Source organism: Thunnus maccoyii, chromosome 8 (assembly GCF_910596095.1).
Source record: "Thunnus maccoyii chromosome 8, fThuMac1.1, whole genome shotgun sequence".
In the NCBI taxonomy this organism is placed as follows: domain Eukaryota; kingdom Metazoa; phylum Chordata; class Actinopteri; order Scombriformes; family Scombridae; genus Thunnus; species Thunnus maccoyii.
The window spans coordinates 34,275,602-34,292,624 of record NC_056540.1 but is presented as its reverse complement, the minus strand read 5'-3'; the positions used below and the strand labels follow the sequence as shown (position 1 = coordinate 34,292,624).

General features: G+C 41.6%; 1 protein-coding gene across 1 annotated transcript in view; it reads left to right on the top strand.

Annotated features, from left to right (window-relative positions):
- LOC121901528 (NLR family CARD domain-containing protein 3-like) overlaps positions 1-16,543 on the top strand; it is a 481,268-nt gene extending 464,725 nt beyond the window's left edge. Inside the window, exons 5-10 of the mRNA XM_042418364.1 lie at positions 8,230-8,458; positions 8,604-10,404; positions 10,526-10,699; positions 11,400-11,573; positions 15,213-15,259; positions 15,414-16,543. Coding sequence (XP_042274298.1) covers positions 8,230-8,458; positions 8,604-10,404; positions 10,526-10,699; positions 11,400-11,573; positions 15,213-15,259; positions 15,414-15,979 — 2,991 coding nt within the window. The 3' untranslated portion in view covers positions 15,980-16,543. The remainder of the gene's footprint in view (positions 1-8,229; positions 8,459-8,603; positions 10,405-10,525; positions 10,700-11,399; positions 11,574-15,212; positions 15,260-15,413) is intronic.
- The last annotated feature ends 480 nt before the right edge of the window (positions 16,544-17,023 follow it).

Genomic DNA, 17,023 nt, shown 5'->3' with positions numbered 1-17,023 from the left:
TTTTGCCAGTGTACTTGGTATTTCCATGAGCTTTCATGTGCTTCTCTATCAGGGGATGATGCTTAGCAATTTCCGCTAAAATGGCTAAGAAGTTGCCTCTGTTATTTGAGTCCTCAGACTCTCTGTGACCTGTTTGGGAGATGTTCTTGGTGGCAGTTAATAGCAGTACGTCTGCAATGGTTTTGATGTATGCCTGATTCTCTTTAATTGTCTTTTCCCTCTCTTTATTGATGGAATCTATCATACATGAAGTTGTTTGAATGACCATGTGGTGCTGCTTCCATGCAAACATGACATTTCTGTGGCGCTCTGGTTTAAAGTGGTCTTTAAACCCACCTTCCTTGTACAAAGCTTTCTTCCCATTGGAAAAGCCTGTTTCTGACCTAAATACAGAGGATGGGGCATTTGGAAGGGAAAAATGCCGGCAAGCACAGCGAAAAACAGAATCTTTACTAATGGAATACTCTAACCATATATTGTCTTTGTACCAAGAATCATTAAATGCCCTCTTCCTGTTCCCATGCTGCGTCTTGGGGAAGACCTTGAGGTGAGGCTGCGCAGGAACCTCTGCTCTAGACTGGGAAATATCTGGAGAGAAGCAGATAAAATAAAAGCTGTGAATGCCCCTCAACTTTCATAACCCCACTGTCATGACGTATACAGACAGTAAATGATTGTTAATCAATTTGTAGTTTACTAAAGTTCCATTAACAACATTTACAGGATGTAAACACACCTAAGACAGCTCGTATGCTGCTAGCTTGGAAAGCATCTATGATGTAAAGAGAATCTACAGATGATGCAGCAACAAGAACATTTAGAGGGAGAATAAAAGATGCCTGTCAGTGTTTGCTCTGTTCAGTTTGAGTGAAATGCTGGATGTTAGCATCTCAGTTAAACTAGCTGCTATAGAACTGTGTCAGCGTGGGTCGCTGATAACACACAACACCCAACTGAGACCATGTGCTGGCTGAAGAATAGTGACATCACAAACCTAACAAATGACCTTCAATCTACTTGTTTCAACTGTTCAACATCTTATTCATTTTTTTATACAACTGTTGTATTTGACTGTAGTTGAGTTTCCTTCATCACTGGGTGTATTTCACAGCATAAGAGACAATAATGCAGGTCTTAATGAATGTTACCTCTGTGCCACCCATTGTTCCACGTCTGCACTATTTTAACACTAATTCCTTCAACCTTTCACTGTCTGTTGTTACTCTGAAAAATTACCTGCATATAACATGTAATATGTGTATCAATAATAATAAATTAGACTCAAATAAATACACAGCTGACACTGAGTGTTAAAGGCTCAATGTATGATGCTGCTGCTTTTCATAAATGAATTAAATAGATTATTAATAATATGCTGTTTAGTTGTGTTTAATGTTGAGCAGTAAAAGTAAACCATGTTTTAATAGATGTTCTGCATTGAATTTATTGTTCATCAAACAGTAAAATGTGCTGCAGTTATATTAGGAACACTGTCACTAGCTAGCAAGTCAACAACAGCTCATCAACCTGACAGATACACATTTTATCAGCTTTCAACACGTCACTAACTGCACTTAAACACAGTCATGTGATTATGTTCTGACAGTTTGACATAAAATGAACTCAAACAGTTTCAAACAGTCTTGAGTTTGTTTGTGTAAAACATTTTATTCATTGTCAGAGAAGTTTAGTGTCAGTATGAAGGGTCGCCCCATTCAGTCACCTTTAAACTGGTGCATGGTTTAATAACCAGTATCATGCTGGTAGTGAGGGAGACTTTGTTTCACAGGTGGTATGGTTAGTGATTAACAGCTAATAAAAGTCATAAAATAATATATTCCGAAATCTTTCTAAACTATATCACAGACAAACTGTTGAAAACATCTTTTCATTGATGATATTCAGTATTTAAACCAAGCTAAGAGCTGCAGCAATAGAAACAAAAGTTTACATTGCTGCCAAACCTTCATTCAGTATCTTTATACTAATCAATATAAAATCAATGTCACATTATATAAACTACAAAGTGAATCACTGTCATCAAAACACAGTAAACTCTGTTTGTGGAATAATGACGGAGTTTAAACTACAATGTGATGCCTCATCACAGGAAGATCTTTGTTCTGCTGTACTGAATTGCATTTAGTGTTAAGTCAGACAGATTGTTCTCTCTTATTCTTAATCTTTACTGTAGATGATGATGATGATGATGATGATGATGATGATGATGATGTTGATGATGATGATGCTCCATTAATCCAACCATAAATCATGGAAACGTCTGTACTTTGATCCTTATAATCTAACACTGATTGACAGACAACATTCCCACAAGATAAAATAGAATATAACACAGCTGTAGCAACTATAATAGAACCATAAATAAAGATGAATGTAAATAAAAATATGATGCATTGATGCTCTGAAATACAAACATTCATGTGATCTTGTGGCTCCTTCTAATCACCTCGGGGATAAAAGAGAGAGAACACGTTTAGTGTCTGACAAACTTCACAAGTTTTGTCTCCACTGATATTTGTGAAAATTGTTGCATCAGTATCTTTATGTATATTCACTAAATCATCAGTTGAAATACATGTCAGGCCTCTGAGTGTGATATGCTGCTTAACTGTTATTAATCAATAAAGTGTGATTCAGTACAATCTCTAATTAAAACAGCAAGAAGAACAAATGACTCCATAGAAAACCAGAGTCCTCAGACTGATGATGAAGGACTGATCAGGAGAATCAGCAGCAGTTTCTCTCTCTGTGTTTCCTCTGCAGGTGAAGCTACAAAGACTCTGTGACTGGATGTGGATCTGAATTCACCTGGTGAGTATTTTTATTTTTTCTGCCACACAGCTGACTCCACCAGCAGCTCATCTCCATTAAATGTGCTCTATAGTGGTAAATGAAAAGCCAACAGAGAACTGGAACCTTCTGAAGGTAAAACATTAAACATTAAAAATCAGTGGAAATTAAATATAATGTCTTCCTTTCAAAATCAAAAATTACGCTATTGATGTGCAGCTTGTTGTAATGAATGAGCTTGTTGTTGTGTGTTGTGTGTTTGTGTGAAGGTGTTTCTCTGCTATGGATCAGTGTGAGGACAGAGAGGAGGGAGTCCCTCCCTCTAAAAGCTCTCTGTGTGGGGAACATGACAGCCAGACCAAAGCTCAGAGGTGAGATGAGGATCTCTAACTGTCCATCACTGTTCTCCACTCACATCACTCCACCATCATTATTCACACTCAAAGCTCTGTGCGTGTTGTGTTGAAGAACAAAGAAGCAACACAGACCAGACTCTGCTGAACCTGGACCTGGACCTGGACCTGGACCTGGACCTGGACCTGGACCTGGACCTGGACCTGGACCTGGATCTAGACCTGGACATGGACCTGGACCTGGACCCAGCTGTGTGTCCATGAAGAGTGACTGGTCCATGGATGAACCTACACATTTTAAACCTGGACAACCTGCTGATGGAAGGTAAGAATGTAAAGCTGCAAAGACTGAACAGACTTTTCATTGCTATCCAACATGCACATTTATCAGAGCTGTTGTCGTTTCAGGATCCAGCAGCAGAGACCAGACTCTCCTGGACCTGAACCCAGCTGTGTGTCTGTGAAGAACGACCGGTCCATGTATGAACCTATATATTTTAAACATGGACAACCTGCTGATGGAAGGTAAGAACGTAAAGCTGCAAAGACTGAACTTACTTTTCATTTCTATCCAACATGCACATTTATCAGAGCTGTTGTCGTTTCAGGATCCAGCAGCAGAAACCAGACTCTCCTGGACCTGAACCCAGCTGTGTGTCTGTGAAGAATGACCGGTCCATGTATGAACCTATATATTTTAAACATGGACAACCTGCTGATGGAAGGTAAGAACGTAAAGCTGCAAAGACTGAACTTACTTTTCATTTCTATCCAACATGCACATTTATCAGAGCTGTTGTTATTTCAGGATCCAGCAGCAGAGACCAGACTCTCTTGGACCTGAACCCAGCTGTCTGTCCTTTAAGAGCAATCGGTCGAAGGAGGATTTCCTTGATTTTAAAGGAGAACGTCCATCTGCTGATCAGATGTAAGCAGTAACTGACAGTAAATGTCAGGTTATGCTAGAAAAGAACTGGTTTGTATGCCGTGTTGTCCGACCACATCAGTGAAAAGCCGGCCATTATAGAGAGGGAGGAGACGCGATAATCATTTAAATATGGAGATAATAGATCACATGTTCAGTCTCTCCTGGAAGACATTCATGGTGTTGCACTCAGTTGTTCATATGAAAACTGACATTATATAATTTATTTATACATTACAGACATAAAAAACATGTGAAAGTGAAAACACGTATTTCCAAAATGGTCCCAAGATGTTAAAAGACAAAACACAAGACATACAACATAAAACTAGATCACCAAAATTAAATAAATTAATAAACGCCCACATAAAAACACAAAGTACAACAAAGACAATTTGATGGCTTAAGTAAAAATGGAATTGCAGATTTCATTATAAACCTGTGATCACGTTCCATAAATAAGTCCTGACCTGACTTCTATAAGTTCCTCTCATTTTTAACAGCTGGATGTGTAACAGGAAGCTGTTCCACAACACGGCAGCAGCTTAAAAAAAAGGAACTTCTGGCTACATTATTCACTGGAGGGACTTTATATGAACACACACTGGCCCTGGTGTTATAGCCATGCTGAGTATGTCCCATTGTTATCTGTGAAGTATTGAGGAGCAAACCCATTGATAATGTTGAACATATGATGCAGCTTCAGTTGTTCTACTCTGAGCTATACTGGCAGCAGTCCTACACTTCTGAGTTCATCACCAACATGAGTTAAAGAGGATACATTTAATAAATACTGAATACTATTATTTTACATCACCTGCAGTTTGTTCCTAAATTCAGATGTCAAACCACTGAACCAATCAGAACAGGCAGAATCAAACTGACACTGTACCAATGAGGACATGAGAACTTTCTTAACAGAAAAGTTAAAAAGAGCCTTAGTCTGTGAAACAGGAACTTCCAACTTTATTCCTAAATATGAGACACAATATAATAAAACTTCAAGTCCATTACAAAAGATTTTCAATGTATTTGTTCTTGACGTCTTTGTTCCAAACAGGATTGACTGAGTTTTACCCAAATGTATTGAAAGCTTGTTATCAGCCACTCTTACGCTTTCTGATTCATTACTCATGAATTTCACTGACATCATTCCCAGATACCTGTAATGCAGAATCAGCATACAGCAGCAGCTTGCATGTCACAGCAGCTGTCGTATCATTTATATACATTAGAAATAAAAAGGAATTAAATAGAACCATGCAGCACCACACATGTAATATCCTGAGGTTCTGCTAGAACCACTTCAACATCACAGACTTGAGTTCTTCCTGTAATGTAAGAAATAAACCATTTTACAGCAGTACGTCCAAATGCCATGCACTGTAACCTTGACAATAGTACAGAATGATTCACTGTGCCAATGGCTTTCTACAGGTCAGCATAATTTCCTCCATCAAGGTTTTGTCGAATAAAAAACAAATGAATGAGACAGGTGCCAGTAGAGTATGTTGCTGTAAAGCCAAACTGAAGCTCATACAACAAATTGTGTTTGACTTGTCACAAGGTTTAGCAGGAATGGACCCAAATGCAGAGACCAGAATGCAGAGTTGACAGAAATCTTCTTTTAATTATACGAAGGTCAGGACAGCACAAGCTCCAAAGAAAAAAACAAAGAGTCCAAAAAACACTAGAAGGCCAGGGTGTGACAGAACCCCCCCCTCAAGGGACTGATACCAAACGTCCCTAAAATGCCACCAAGGGACATGGGACAGACGGCTATTGCAAGATGGGACCCTTCAGAAGGCCAGGCAGGGGGCTGGTGGTGAAGGCGGGACCCTTCAGGAGGCCAATGGCGAAGGGGGGACCCTTCAGGAGGCCGGGCATGGAGCTGGTGGCTAAGACGAGACCCCTCTGGAGGCCGGGCTGCAGGCCGACAGGGAAAGCAAAGGCTGGGCCCTTCTGGGGGCGGAGCCACTGGGGATGCTGCTGCAGATTCTGGGGGCAGAGCCACTGGGGATGCTGCTGCAGATTCTGGGGGCAGAGCCACTGGGGATGCTGCTGCAGATTCTGGGGGCAGAGCCACTGGGGATGCTGCTGCAGGCTCGGAGGGCAATGCCACTGGAGTTTCAGGAAGTGGAGACCTGGCCCTCCTGGGAAAGCAGGAACCACAGGGACCCGGGAACCAGAGGAAACAGCTGCACAGGAACCCAATGACCAGTGACTCCACGACTTCAGGTGGACAGGGACAGGATGGTTGCAGCTCAGGAACGGGGGACTGGCACAGCTCAGGAAAAGAGGATTGCTGCACTTCAGCCAAGACAGGGAGTTGCCGCGCTTCAGCCAAGGAGGGGAGTTGCCGCGCTTCAGCCAAGGAGGGGAGTTGCCGCGCTTCAGCCAAGGAGGGGAGTTGCCGCGCTTCAGCCAAGGAGGGGAGTTGCCGCGCTTCAGCCAAGGAGGGGAGTTGCCGCGCTTCAGCCAAGGAGGGGAGTTGCCGCGCGCCAGCAGGAACAGGAGGTTGCCGCACGCCAGCAGGAACAGGAGGTTGCCGCACGCCAGCAGGAACAGGAGGTTTAGCCCTGAGCCGGACAGGCATGGTAGCAAGGCGACCCAAGGAGTGGTGGTGTTGTCTGCCTTGATGACCTGACTTCTGGTTGGCACTCTCAGGGCCTCCCAGAGCCAATCGGGTGCCAAGGTAGGGGTTTAGGGCTGGAGCCGGCTCAGGACTGGCAGGCTGCAGGCTTGCAAATCCAAGCCTAACTGACTGGGGAGCAGGCTGGTGGTAGGCAGTCTGGGGTGGAGGCTGAGGACTTGCAGGCCAAGAAGCAGGCTGGTGGCTATCTGAATCTTTATTTGCAGTCTTGGATACTTGATAACAGAAGTACTGAAACAGAGTCATCTCAGCTGGAATGTCAGGCGTGAGAGCAGAATGACAGTGCTGGTGGCTGGCAGGCTTGGAGGCCCGTCTGGCTGAGCAAGGTCCCCCCAATGCCAGACGGGTTCCTTGGAAATGGTTTGTCTCTGCTGGGTCCATGTTGGGTTGGATCATTCTGTCACAAGGTTTAGCAGGAATGGACCCAAATGCAGAGACCAGAATGCAGAGTTGACAGAAATCTTCTTTTAATTATGCGAAGGTCAGGACAGCAGGTAGGTAAAGGTAAAACAGAATAAGTATAACAAACGATCCAACAAAGACTGAACAGAAAACTAGGACTTAAAAAGAAACTGAACTAACGAGGGGATGAGGTGCAGGTGGGGAGATGGGTGGAGAACTCAGGAGAGGAAGTGAACAGACAGGGAGCCGATTGGCTGAGGAAACACAGGGAGCAGGGCAGGGATGATGAGGCTAACACAGGGCAGGTGTGGAAAAAACAGAGCAGGGCAGGGCAGGGCTAATGAGTCCAAATGCAGGGCAGGTGTGGAGGAGTACATGAACACACAAGGGAAACAGAGCAACAGAAAACCATAACCCAGAAAACACAAACTCTAAAGAAAACACAAAGAGTACAAAAACACCAGAAGGCCAGACAGGGTGTGACATGACTAAATACTCCTCAACCTGCTCAAACACAAGACTTCAAAAACCTCAGACATGACACCTGCCGACTTTCTCACTTATTCACACTTGAATGTAATTTTCATACTGGGAGCTGCCCAGTTCAAGGGGGTTGTTGGGACTAAACCAAACTGACTGATGAAGCAAAACACTGAGCGGAAAGCTACAAACAGACTGAGCTGTTGATTCTCAGTGGGATCAGCAGGACTAGTAAAGCTTTACCACTACAGAGAGTTATCTGATTCTCTGTTCACATCCAAATATCACTTGATGGACCTTTAGCCTGTGTTATTCTCTGTGTGGACAGACATAATGTGAGCTCATTCTTCATGATTCCTCCACAGAGTGGACCAGGAGAGCTCAGAGGTTCCCAGTGGTCAGTCTGCCCAGCAGCATCAAACACACTTGGACTCCATATTTATGGTCTGTGCATGTACAACAACTACTTTTACATCTATTCTGGTCACAATCATTTCCATGCTGCACTTTGTAGACCAGTGGATTGTCAGTCTGACCAACATGGATCTAATATTTCCCTCATGATTTCAGTTTGATTGTGTCATTCATATAGTATTCTGTTCCAGCTGCTGGAGGAGAACATCGTCACTTTTGTGAAGAACGAGCTGAAGAAGATTCAGAAGGTTCTGAGTTCAGATTACCCAGAATGCTTAGAGAGTCAGAGGGAGGATGAGGAGGTTTTGGACGGTGAGGAGGAAGAGCAGAGGAGGAGCAACAGAGAAGCATTCCAGAAGATCATACTGCACTTCCTGAGGAGAATGAAGCAGGAGGAGCTGGCTGACCGTCTGCAGAACAGTAAGAGGATTTCTATAAAGATTTAACATGATGAATAAATGAGACATTAATGATGTCTCAAGAGATGGAGGAAAATATATTTATAGTCTTTTGAAATATTTACTAATACTAATTTATTCATTGATTCTATTTTGTGTTCATACAGAATCTCCTGCCATGTTTCAACATAAACTCAAGTCTAACCTGAAGAAGAAGTTCCAGTGTGTGTTTGAGGGGATTGCTAAAGCAGGAAACCCAACCTCTCTGAATCAGATCTACACAGAGCTCTACATCACAGAGGGAGGGACTGCAGAGGTCAATGATGAACATGAGGTCAGACAGATTGAAACAGCATCCAGGAAACCAGACAGACCAGAAACAACAATCAGACAAGAAGACATCTTTAAAGCCTTACCTGGGAGAGATGAACCAACCAGAACAGTGATGACAAAGGGAGTAGCTGGCATTGGGAAAACAGTCTTAACACAGAAGTTCACTCTTGACTGGGCTGAAGACAAAGCCAACCAGGACATACACTTCACATTCCCATTCACTTTCAGAGAGCTAAATATGCTGAAAGAGAAAAAGTACAGCTTGGTAGAACTTGTTCATTACTTCTTTACTGAAACCAAAGAAGTAGGAATCTGCAGCTTTGAAGAGTTCCAGGTTGTGTTCATCTTTGACGGTCTGGACGAATGTCGACTTCCACTGGACTTCCACAACAATGAGATCCTGACTGATGTTACAGAGTCCACCTCAGTGGATGTGCTGCTGACAAACCTCATCAGGGGGAAACTGCTTCCCTCTGCTCGCCTGTGGATAACCACACGACCTGCAGCAGCCAATCAGATCCCTCCTGAGTGTGTTGGCATGGTTACAGAGGTCAGAGGGTTCACTGACCCACAGAAGGAGGAGTACTTCAGGAAGAGATTTAGAGATGAGGAGCAGGCCAGCAGTATTGTCTCCTACATCAAGAGATCACGAAGCCTCCACATCATGTGCCATATCCCAGTCTTCTGCTGGATCACTGCTTCAGTTCTGGAGGATGTGTTGAAAAGCAGAAGGGGAGGAGAGCTGCCCAAGACCCTCACTGAGATGTACATCCACTTCCTGGTGGTTCAGTCCAAACTGAAGAAGGTCAAGTATGATGGAGGAGCTGAGACAGATCCACACTGGAGTCCAGAGAGCAGGAAGATGATTGAGTCTCTGGGAAAACTGGCTTTTGAGCAGCTACAGAAAGGCAACCTGATCTTCTATGAATCAGACCTGACAGAGTGTGGCATCGATATCAGAGCAGCCTCAGTGTACTCAGGAGTGTTCACACAGGTCTTTAAAGAGGAGAGAGGGCTGTACCAGGACAAGGTGTTCTGCTTCATCCATCTGAGCGTTCAGGAGTTTCTGGCTGCTCTTCATGTCCATCTGACATTCATCAAGTCTGGAGTCAATCTGCTGTTAAAAAAACAAACAACATCCCAGAAATCTGAAACAGGAAAAGACAAATCTGCAGAGACACACTTCTACCAGAGTGCTGTGGACGAGGCCTTGCAGAGTCCAAATGGACACCTCGACTTGTTCCTCCGCTTCCTCCTGGGTCTTTCATTGCAGACCAATCAGACTCTCCTCCAAGGTCTGCTGACACAGACAGAAAGTAGCTCACAGACCAATCAGGAAACAGTCAAGTACATCAAGATAAAGATCAGTGAGAATCTGTCTACGGAGAGAAGCATCAACCTGTTCCACTGTCTGAATGAACTGAATGATTGTTCTCTAGTGGAGGAGATCCACCTGTACCTGACATTAGGGCACCTCGCCGAACATAAACTGTCTCCTGCTCAGCTGTCAGCTCTGGTCTTCATCTTACTGTCATCAGAAAAACATATGAATGTGTTTGACCTGAAGAAATACTCTGCTTCAGAGGAAGCTCTTCTGAGGCTGCTGCCAGTGGTCAAAGCCTCCAACAAAGCTCTGTAAGTAGAGGGTGGTTATTTATTGATTGATTTATTGATTTATTGAAAAGATATTCAAATAGATTTTTTCAAGAGGAGAGAAAAATTAATTATTAAGTATTTTTCTAAATGTATTCCACAGACTGAATGGCTGTAGCCTCTCAGAGAGAAGCTGTGCAGCTCTGTCCTCAGTTCTCAGCTCCCAGTCCTGTAGTCTGAGAGAGCTAGATCTGAGCAACAACGACCTTCAGGATTCAGGAATGAAGCTGTTATCTGCTGGACTGGAGAGTCCACACTGTACACTGAAAACTCTAAGGTCAGGATTCATCAACCTGCTGAACTGATGACCATTTAAATTGGGATTTATATGAGTAGATACACACCTGGACCTTTCTCTATTCAAGTTACTTTCAGACCAGCTGTGTATTTATATTTTGTGAATAATTTTCTATTTATACAATTTTATTAGTTTTGCTCTGTCTCTGCTGTTGGAGAAATACCAGAGAGGAGTTTTAAGATCCAAAAACTGATTGGAGAACGGTATAACTGGCCCAAAGTAAAACACATACAGACAGTTATTCAGTGAAGAGATTTTTAACAGTTATAGTTTCTTTTGATTTCAGAGCAGTATCTGTGCTGGGATGATAGTGATTTTTACACACCATGGTGACATGACAGTGTACCTCAGCTGTTATGTGGTTAACCACCATTTAATTCTTCTTTTCTTTGAAACAAACTTAAAACTCTGGATGATTACTGAAACTGAATGGAGTCAGAAATGTTTTCTTACTGTTATTTTTCCCACAACATTCAGTTCTTATATTACTATTCTTTTATTTAGACTTATTTTTATGCAGTGATGAGTTAGCAGTCTCTAACATCATGTTGACTAAGGTTACAGGAAGACTGAAAGTATTAAGTTTAACTCTAAACATTACAGATACACATTGGTGATGACAGTAATAAACACATGAAATCAGATCATGTGATATGTATGTTGTTTTGTGTGTCTGCAGTCTGTCAGGATGTCTGATCACAGAGGAAGGCTGTGCTTCTCTGGCCTCAGCTCTGAGCTCCAACCCCTCCCATCTGAGAGAGCTAGATCTGAGCTACAATCATCCAGGAAGCTCAGGAGAGAAGCTGCTGTCTGCTGGACTGGAGGATCCACGCTGGAGACTGGACACTCTCAGGTATGGACAGACAAGTGGACAGGTTTGTTAGCGTGAATCAGTTTAAACAGTCCTGTCATCTGTTCAGAATATAATCTGCTGACTCTGAAAAGAAAAAGGGAAACGCTTTAGATTATAACCTGCAATGTGCAGTGTAATTACTCCATAGTTATGGTGTAATCTTTTGCACTAACAGTGTACCAGTAGAGTATGTACCAATACATATAATAATATATACATATATATATATATATATATATATATATATATATATATATATATATATATATATATATATATATATATATATAGGTACAGGGGAACAAGATGTGAAGTTATTGAATAAGGGGGTAACAATTTAGGAACTTACAAATTACTTATACTGTAGTTATTTTTTAACTACCATTATTACAGAGTATGTACGACCCGGTGAGCTTAGCTCTGCCTACCATCGGCGGACAGAATTCACCCACCAAAGATGTCACTTGTGTGTAAACATGTTGACAATTCTGAAGTCATTAAAATGTTGAAAGTCTTCTCCCTGGCAGTTGTTTTTGTCCGGCATTGCGATTCCTCAAGGTGCAAGCTTATCCTTTTTCAGCTCTGTGCACAGTCTCCTTTCATCCCAGTAAATAAAAATATAGCTATAGCCAATATAAATATGGCTAAAGATAAAACATAAGGTATGAATCAGAACGCATATATATGGTTAATATACTCTTCTGATTGCAAACTGTGTAGTTAATTTAGTTTGTTCTTCCATGTTTTGAGGCATGTAAAATTTAAACAAACTATTCTCACATTGTCCTCTGTAGTTACAGAGTAAATTATGTTGGTTGTTCCCCCATGTTACATTTAGTTACAGGGTAATTACAGGGTGTGTCGACTGTAATCTAAAGCACTGATAGTTCCCCCCTTGTTACATTTAGTTACAGAGTAACTACAGGGTATGCAGCAGGGCCGGACTGGGAAAATCATTCAGGCCAGGAAATATAGCGCGAAATATAGCCCCAGTCAGGCCACTTTTTAAGTGGGGGGTCTGAGGGTCCCCACTAGGAAAATATTAATTACAAAGACTTGTTTTCATGCATTCTGGTGAATTTTATGCACATGAATAATAAACTAATGAGCCAACAACTGCTTAGTACAATGTATTGTTATGAACCTCAAATAAAACCAAAGGTGCATATCATATGACAGAAGGACTAATTTTTAAGCAATATTTATTAAATAATAAATAACTAAATAAACAACTAATATACTAACAAAGTTGAAAGTGTCTTGTACCTGCAGGTTGCTCTGAAGTAGTGGGCTTCTGTACTACTGTGGCACCAATGCTTCTCTCTCCACCTTCAAGAAGAAAAAAAAAGCAAAAGCACAGCACAGCATATCTTTTAATGTACCAATATAATACAGTTAAAAACTCTCTCTCCACCTATTCAAAGAACAGAGCAAGAGCACAATACCCTACTCCGTTTACTGATAAACACTAACAGTTACCCAGGTTAAAATAGCCCTTTTACCAGCAAACATTAAATAATGCAGATCTTTAAGTTTCATCAAATGACAGAAGCCTGAACAGTGACAGAAGACGTTGTGTTGTCTCAATAATTCTAAATTATGAGCTCAAACTATGAACTCACTGACTGAAATTTTCATCATAATGCATGAATTTTCATGCATGCAATTTTCAAATAATATTGAGCACATTAAGTAGACTAGATATGCCAATTATGCCATCAATGTTTTTGAGGAAATTAGAAAGGGAACTACCACTTTGATTGTTGATTGTCAAGTTTCTTGGCCACTTTAACATTCACTGGACACAATGACGCATTGGTAACAGCTACATTAGCTAGCTAGCACATTCATTTACTGGCTAACCTGGCGGCATTTAGTGGCATCTCCTGCAAGTGCCTTTCTTTTTTCTCTCTCCCTCTCTGCTCTTTTTTCCACCATCCATCTTGCTACTCAGTCATTTAGCCATGCTAAATGCACCTGCTACCAGACAAAACGTTTAACTGCCAACTACTGTCTGTTTCTCTCTTTGTTCAGTTCGGTTCAGCTCAGTTCCCTCGACCCTAACATCCATTGCCCCTCATCTTATTCCTTCCTGAATCATCTTACTGATCAAATAAACTATTTAAACTATACACAAATGGCGTGGTCTAAGTTAGTGAATAGTTATATATATATATTCTCTCTCTCTTACTCTCTCTCTGTCTCTCTCTTAATTCAATTCAATTGGCTTTATTGGCATGACTGCATACAATACAACATTGCTAAAGCATATTTACACAAACTATACAATCATAGCAAACAAAAACAATAAACAATAACAATACAAGAGAGCATGGAGAAGGTAGGTAAGAGTAACATAAGATATAAAACATACAATAAATGAAATATTAATAAATAAACATTAATTATTATCCATGTGGGTCTAACAGAGCTGTGGAGCTCATGACAGGCTGCTACAAATCTCGTTGTCAGTCTACAGCAGTCCTCCCTCTCTCCCAGCAGGACAGGAAGTCTCTCCGACTCACTTAGATAGAGGAAGAGGAATATTTTTTATTATTTTTGCAAAATATTGTTCTCTACTAATATTTTGATATTGTTTGCAGTGAGTTAAGCAGTGCAGCTCTCTGGTAGAGCTGCACAGTAAGAACACAACCTCTCCTCTCTGGGCAGCAGGTCTGTCTGTGCCGACCTTCTTCCACTGCCAGGTTGTGTTCAGTCAGTCTGTACTTAGTCAATGTTCTTCTCAGTTTTCTATCAGACACTGTGGTCAGGTAGGATGCCACAGTGTCTCTGTTTAGGGTTACGTATGTTTCCATTTTGTTCTGGGGTTTTGTTAGTTCTGTCCAGTAATCTCTGTGTTTTTATTTTTCTTTCATCATAATTTGGTTTGGTCTAATTTTCTTAGTGCATATGTCCTGAAGCTGAGGTGGTCCTGGTATAAAGACCGGACTGGCTGATGGCTCTCTTCTCTCTCTCTCTTTCTCTCTCTCTCTCTCTATACTTCTACCGTGCCTGGCTGTCGCAGCATGCAGGGCACTGTTGCGTTCAGAGTCAAAAATAAATAAATAAATAAAAATAAATCTGCAGGCTGTGGCAGGACATTTCACAGGACTGCTACAGGTGGAGGTGGTGGTGGAGCTGCAGCTGCAGGTTGCCTGCATGGCTGCATTTAATTAAGAACACCAAGGCTATTAGTTTTATTTTACTGTTGTAGCCTATATTCTCAGTTCACAAAGTTTGTGAAGAGTTCATTCTGCTGACTAAAATACATTTGTTGGATCAGAGCATTGTGTTTTTGTGCTTTATTGCTGTTTAAATGTAGGATATTATATGGCTATTTAAACATATGTCCAGACTTGTTCTGTATGGCCGTAATTCTGAAATATTAACGGACATGTTGGCCGTCAAAAAAAGTCTAGCGTCAAACTCTGGTCTGCATCTGTTATTGTTCAAGGAAATCCACGGTTAAAAAGACAAGTTGTTTTTTTTAAATAGATGCACAATGTTTCCAAAGTCAATGAGTAATAATGCTAAATAATCGTGGTTATGATTTTTGCCATAATGGAGCAGCAGTAATATCATGTCCATGTTTGCATGCTGAAAGAGAACGTGCTGCTCTGACCCCCCTCCTCCTTTCAGGCTGCAGCCTGCTGGAGTCCGATGGTTGACACCAGGTCCGAGGAAGTGTAAGTGTGTTTTTCATTTCATTCATGAAAACAAAGCAAACTTCAAACTGTGACATCACTCATTCACATCCTACTGAGGATGAGGATGATGTCATCATCAAACAGATGATAGATCAATAACTGCAGCTGTATTGTGTCTCGTTCTGTCCATCAGATTTCTGTCAACTCACACTGGATCCAAACACAGCAAACAGACTCCTCAAACTGTCTGACAACAACAGGAAGGTGACATATGTGAAGGAGGATCAGTCATATCCTGATCATCCAGACAGATTTGATAACTGGCCTCAGCTGCTGTGTAGAAATGATATGACTGGTCGCTGTTACTGGGAGGTCGAGTGGAGAGGAAGAGTTCGTATATCAGTGACTTACAGAGGAATCAGCAGGAAAGGAGACAGTTATGACTGTTTGTGTGGATGGAATGAGCAGTCCTGGAGTCTGAGCTGCTCTAATGATGGTGGTTACTATGTCCGTCACAATAAGAGAGAAACATCCATCTCCTCCTCCTCCTCCCCCGCCTCCCCCACCCACTACTCCTCCTCCTCCTCTATGTTTAACAGAGTAGCAGTGTATGTGGACTGTCCTGCTGGCACTCTGTCCTTCTACAGAGTCTCCTCTGACACACTGATCCACCTCCACACCTTCAACACCACATTCACTGAACCTCTGTATGCTGGGTTTACACTCTGGTATGGTTCAGTGTCTCTGCGTCGTCCGTAGGAGGAAGAGTCTCCTCCTGTTAGAGAAACTTTCTCACTGCTGACCAGATAGTTCAGTCTGTACAGGATCACACACAGCTGATGGTATTTAGTACCAACATGATCTCTCACTGCTTGTAAATGTAAACATGGTTTCCACATGATTGACAGTTTGTTTGTAAAATGAATCAAATGATAAACTGAGTCCAGTTGTTGTTGTTTTCTGTTGTTAGTGTATTAGAAAGGCTTGAACTGTAATGGGATAATGGGAATGGGATCTTCACAATGTTTAGTTGTAGTTCTTCTGGTAGTTTCATAGTAACTATGTTACCTGATTCCTTCACTTATTTAGAGATCACATGACAAATGATGGTCAGAACAACAGGCCTCCTATTGGCTGGTTAAATGAACACCTCTAATGGTGAAGGCTGAGGCTCAGCAGCTGGAGTGTGGCTGCTTTTATGCTGCGTTCATATCATATTGGAATGATGCTAATTATGAGATTCTGACTTGTAAATAGAATTCAGGTCAACATTCAAGTGGTAATTATGAAGTGGAAAAGCTGAAAGCTCTGATATTTACTGGATATGGGGGATTATTGTCAATAACAATATTTTTGAGCCTCATTCCACCAACTTTGTAATGATGCAGCCATTTTGATTTGTTGTGTGACATGAACGCTGGCGAGTTGTAAACATGGGAATCTTTCCCGCCTCTACCATCCATCCCATATGATGTGAACACAGCATTAGAGATGAGAAGTCCAGGAGCTGTTGTGTGTTTTTGACATACAGGAAGTATTTAGTTTTTCTCTGGAGTGTTTATTTAGTTCCTGTGTAGAGAATAAAGTTCATGATGATCAGTAGCTGATGTTAGTTTTCTCCATTTATTTTTGTGTGTGTGCATATTAATTCATATCTAATTTCATATAGTAGATTGAAGGTATTTGACAGTTTCAGGACTGTTTAAAGTGTCAGTTTAATGTGTTTAGCTCACATTCAGTCTGACAGCTGTTGTTCATTGACTGTTTCTAAATAAGTTGTGCATCATCAGCACTCAGCTGTCA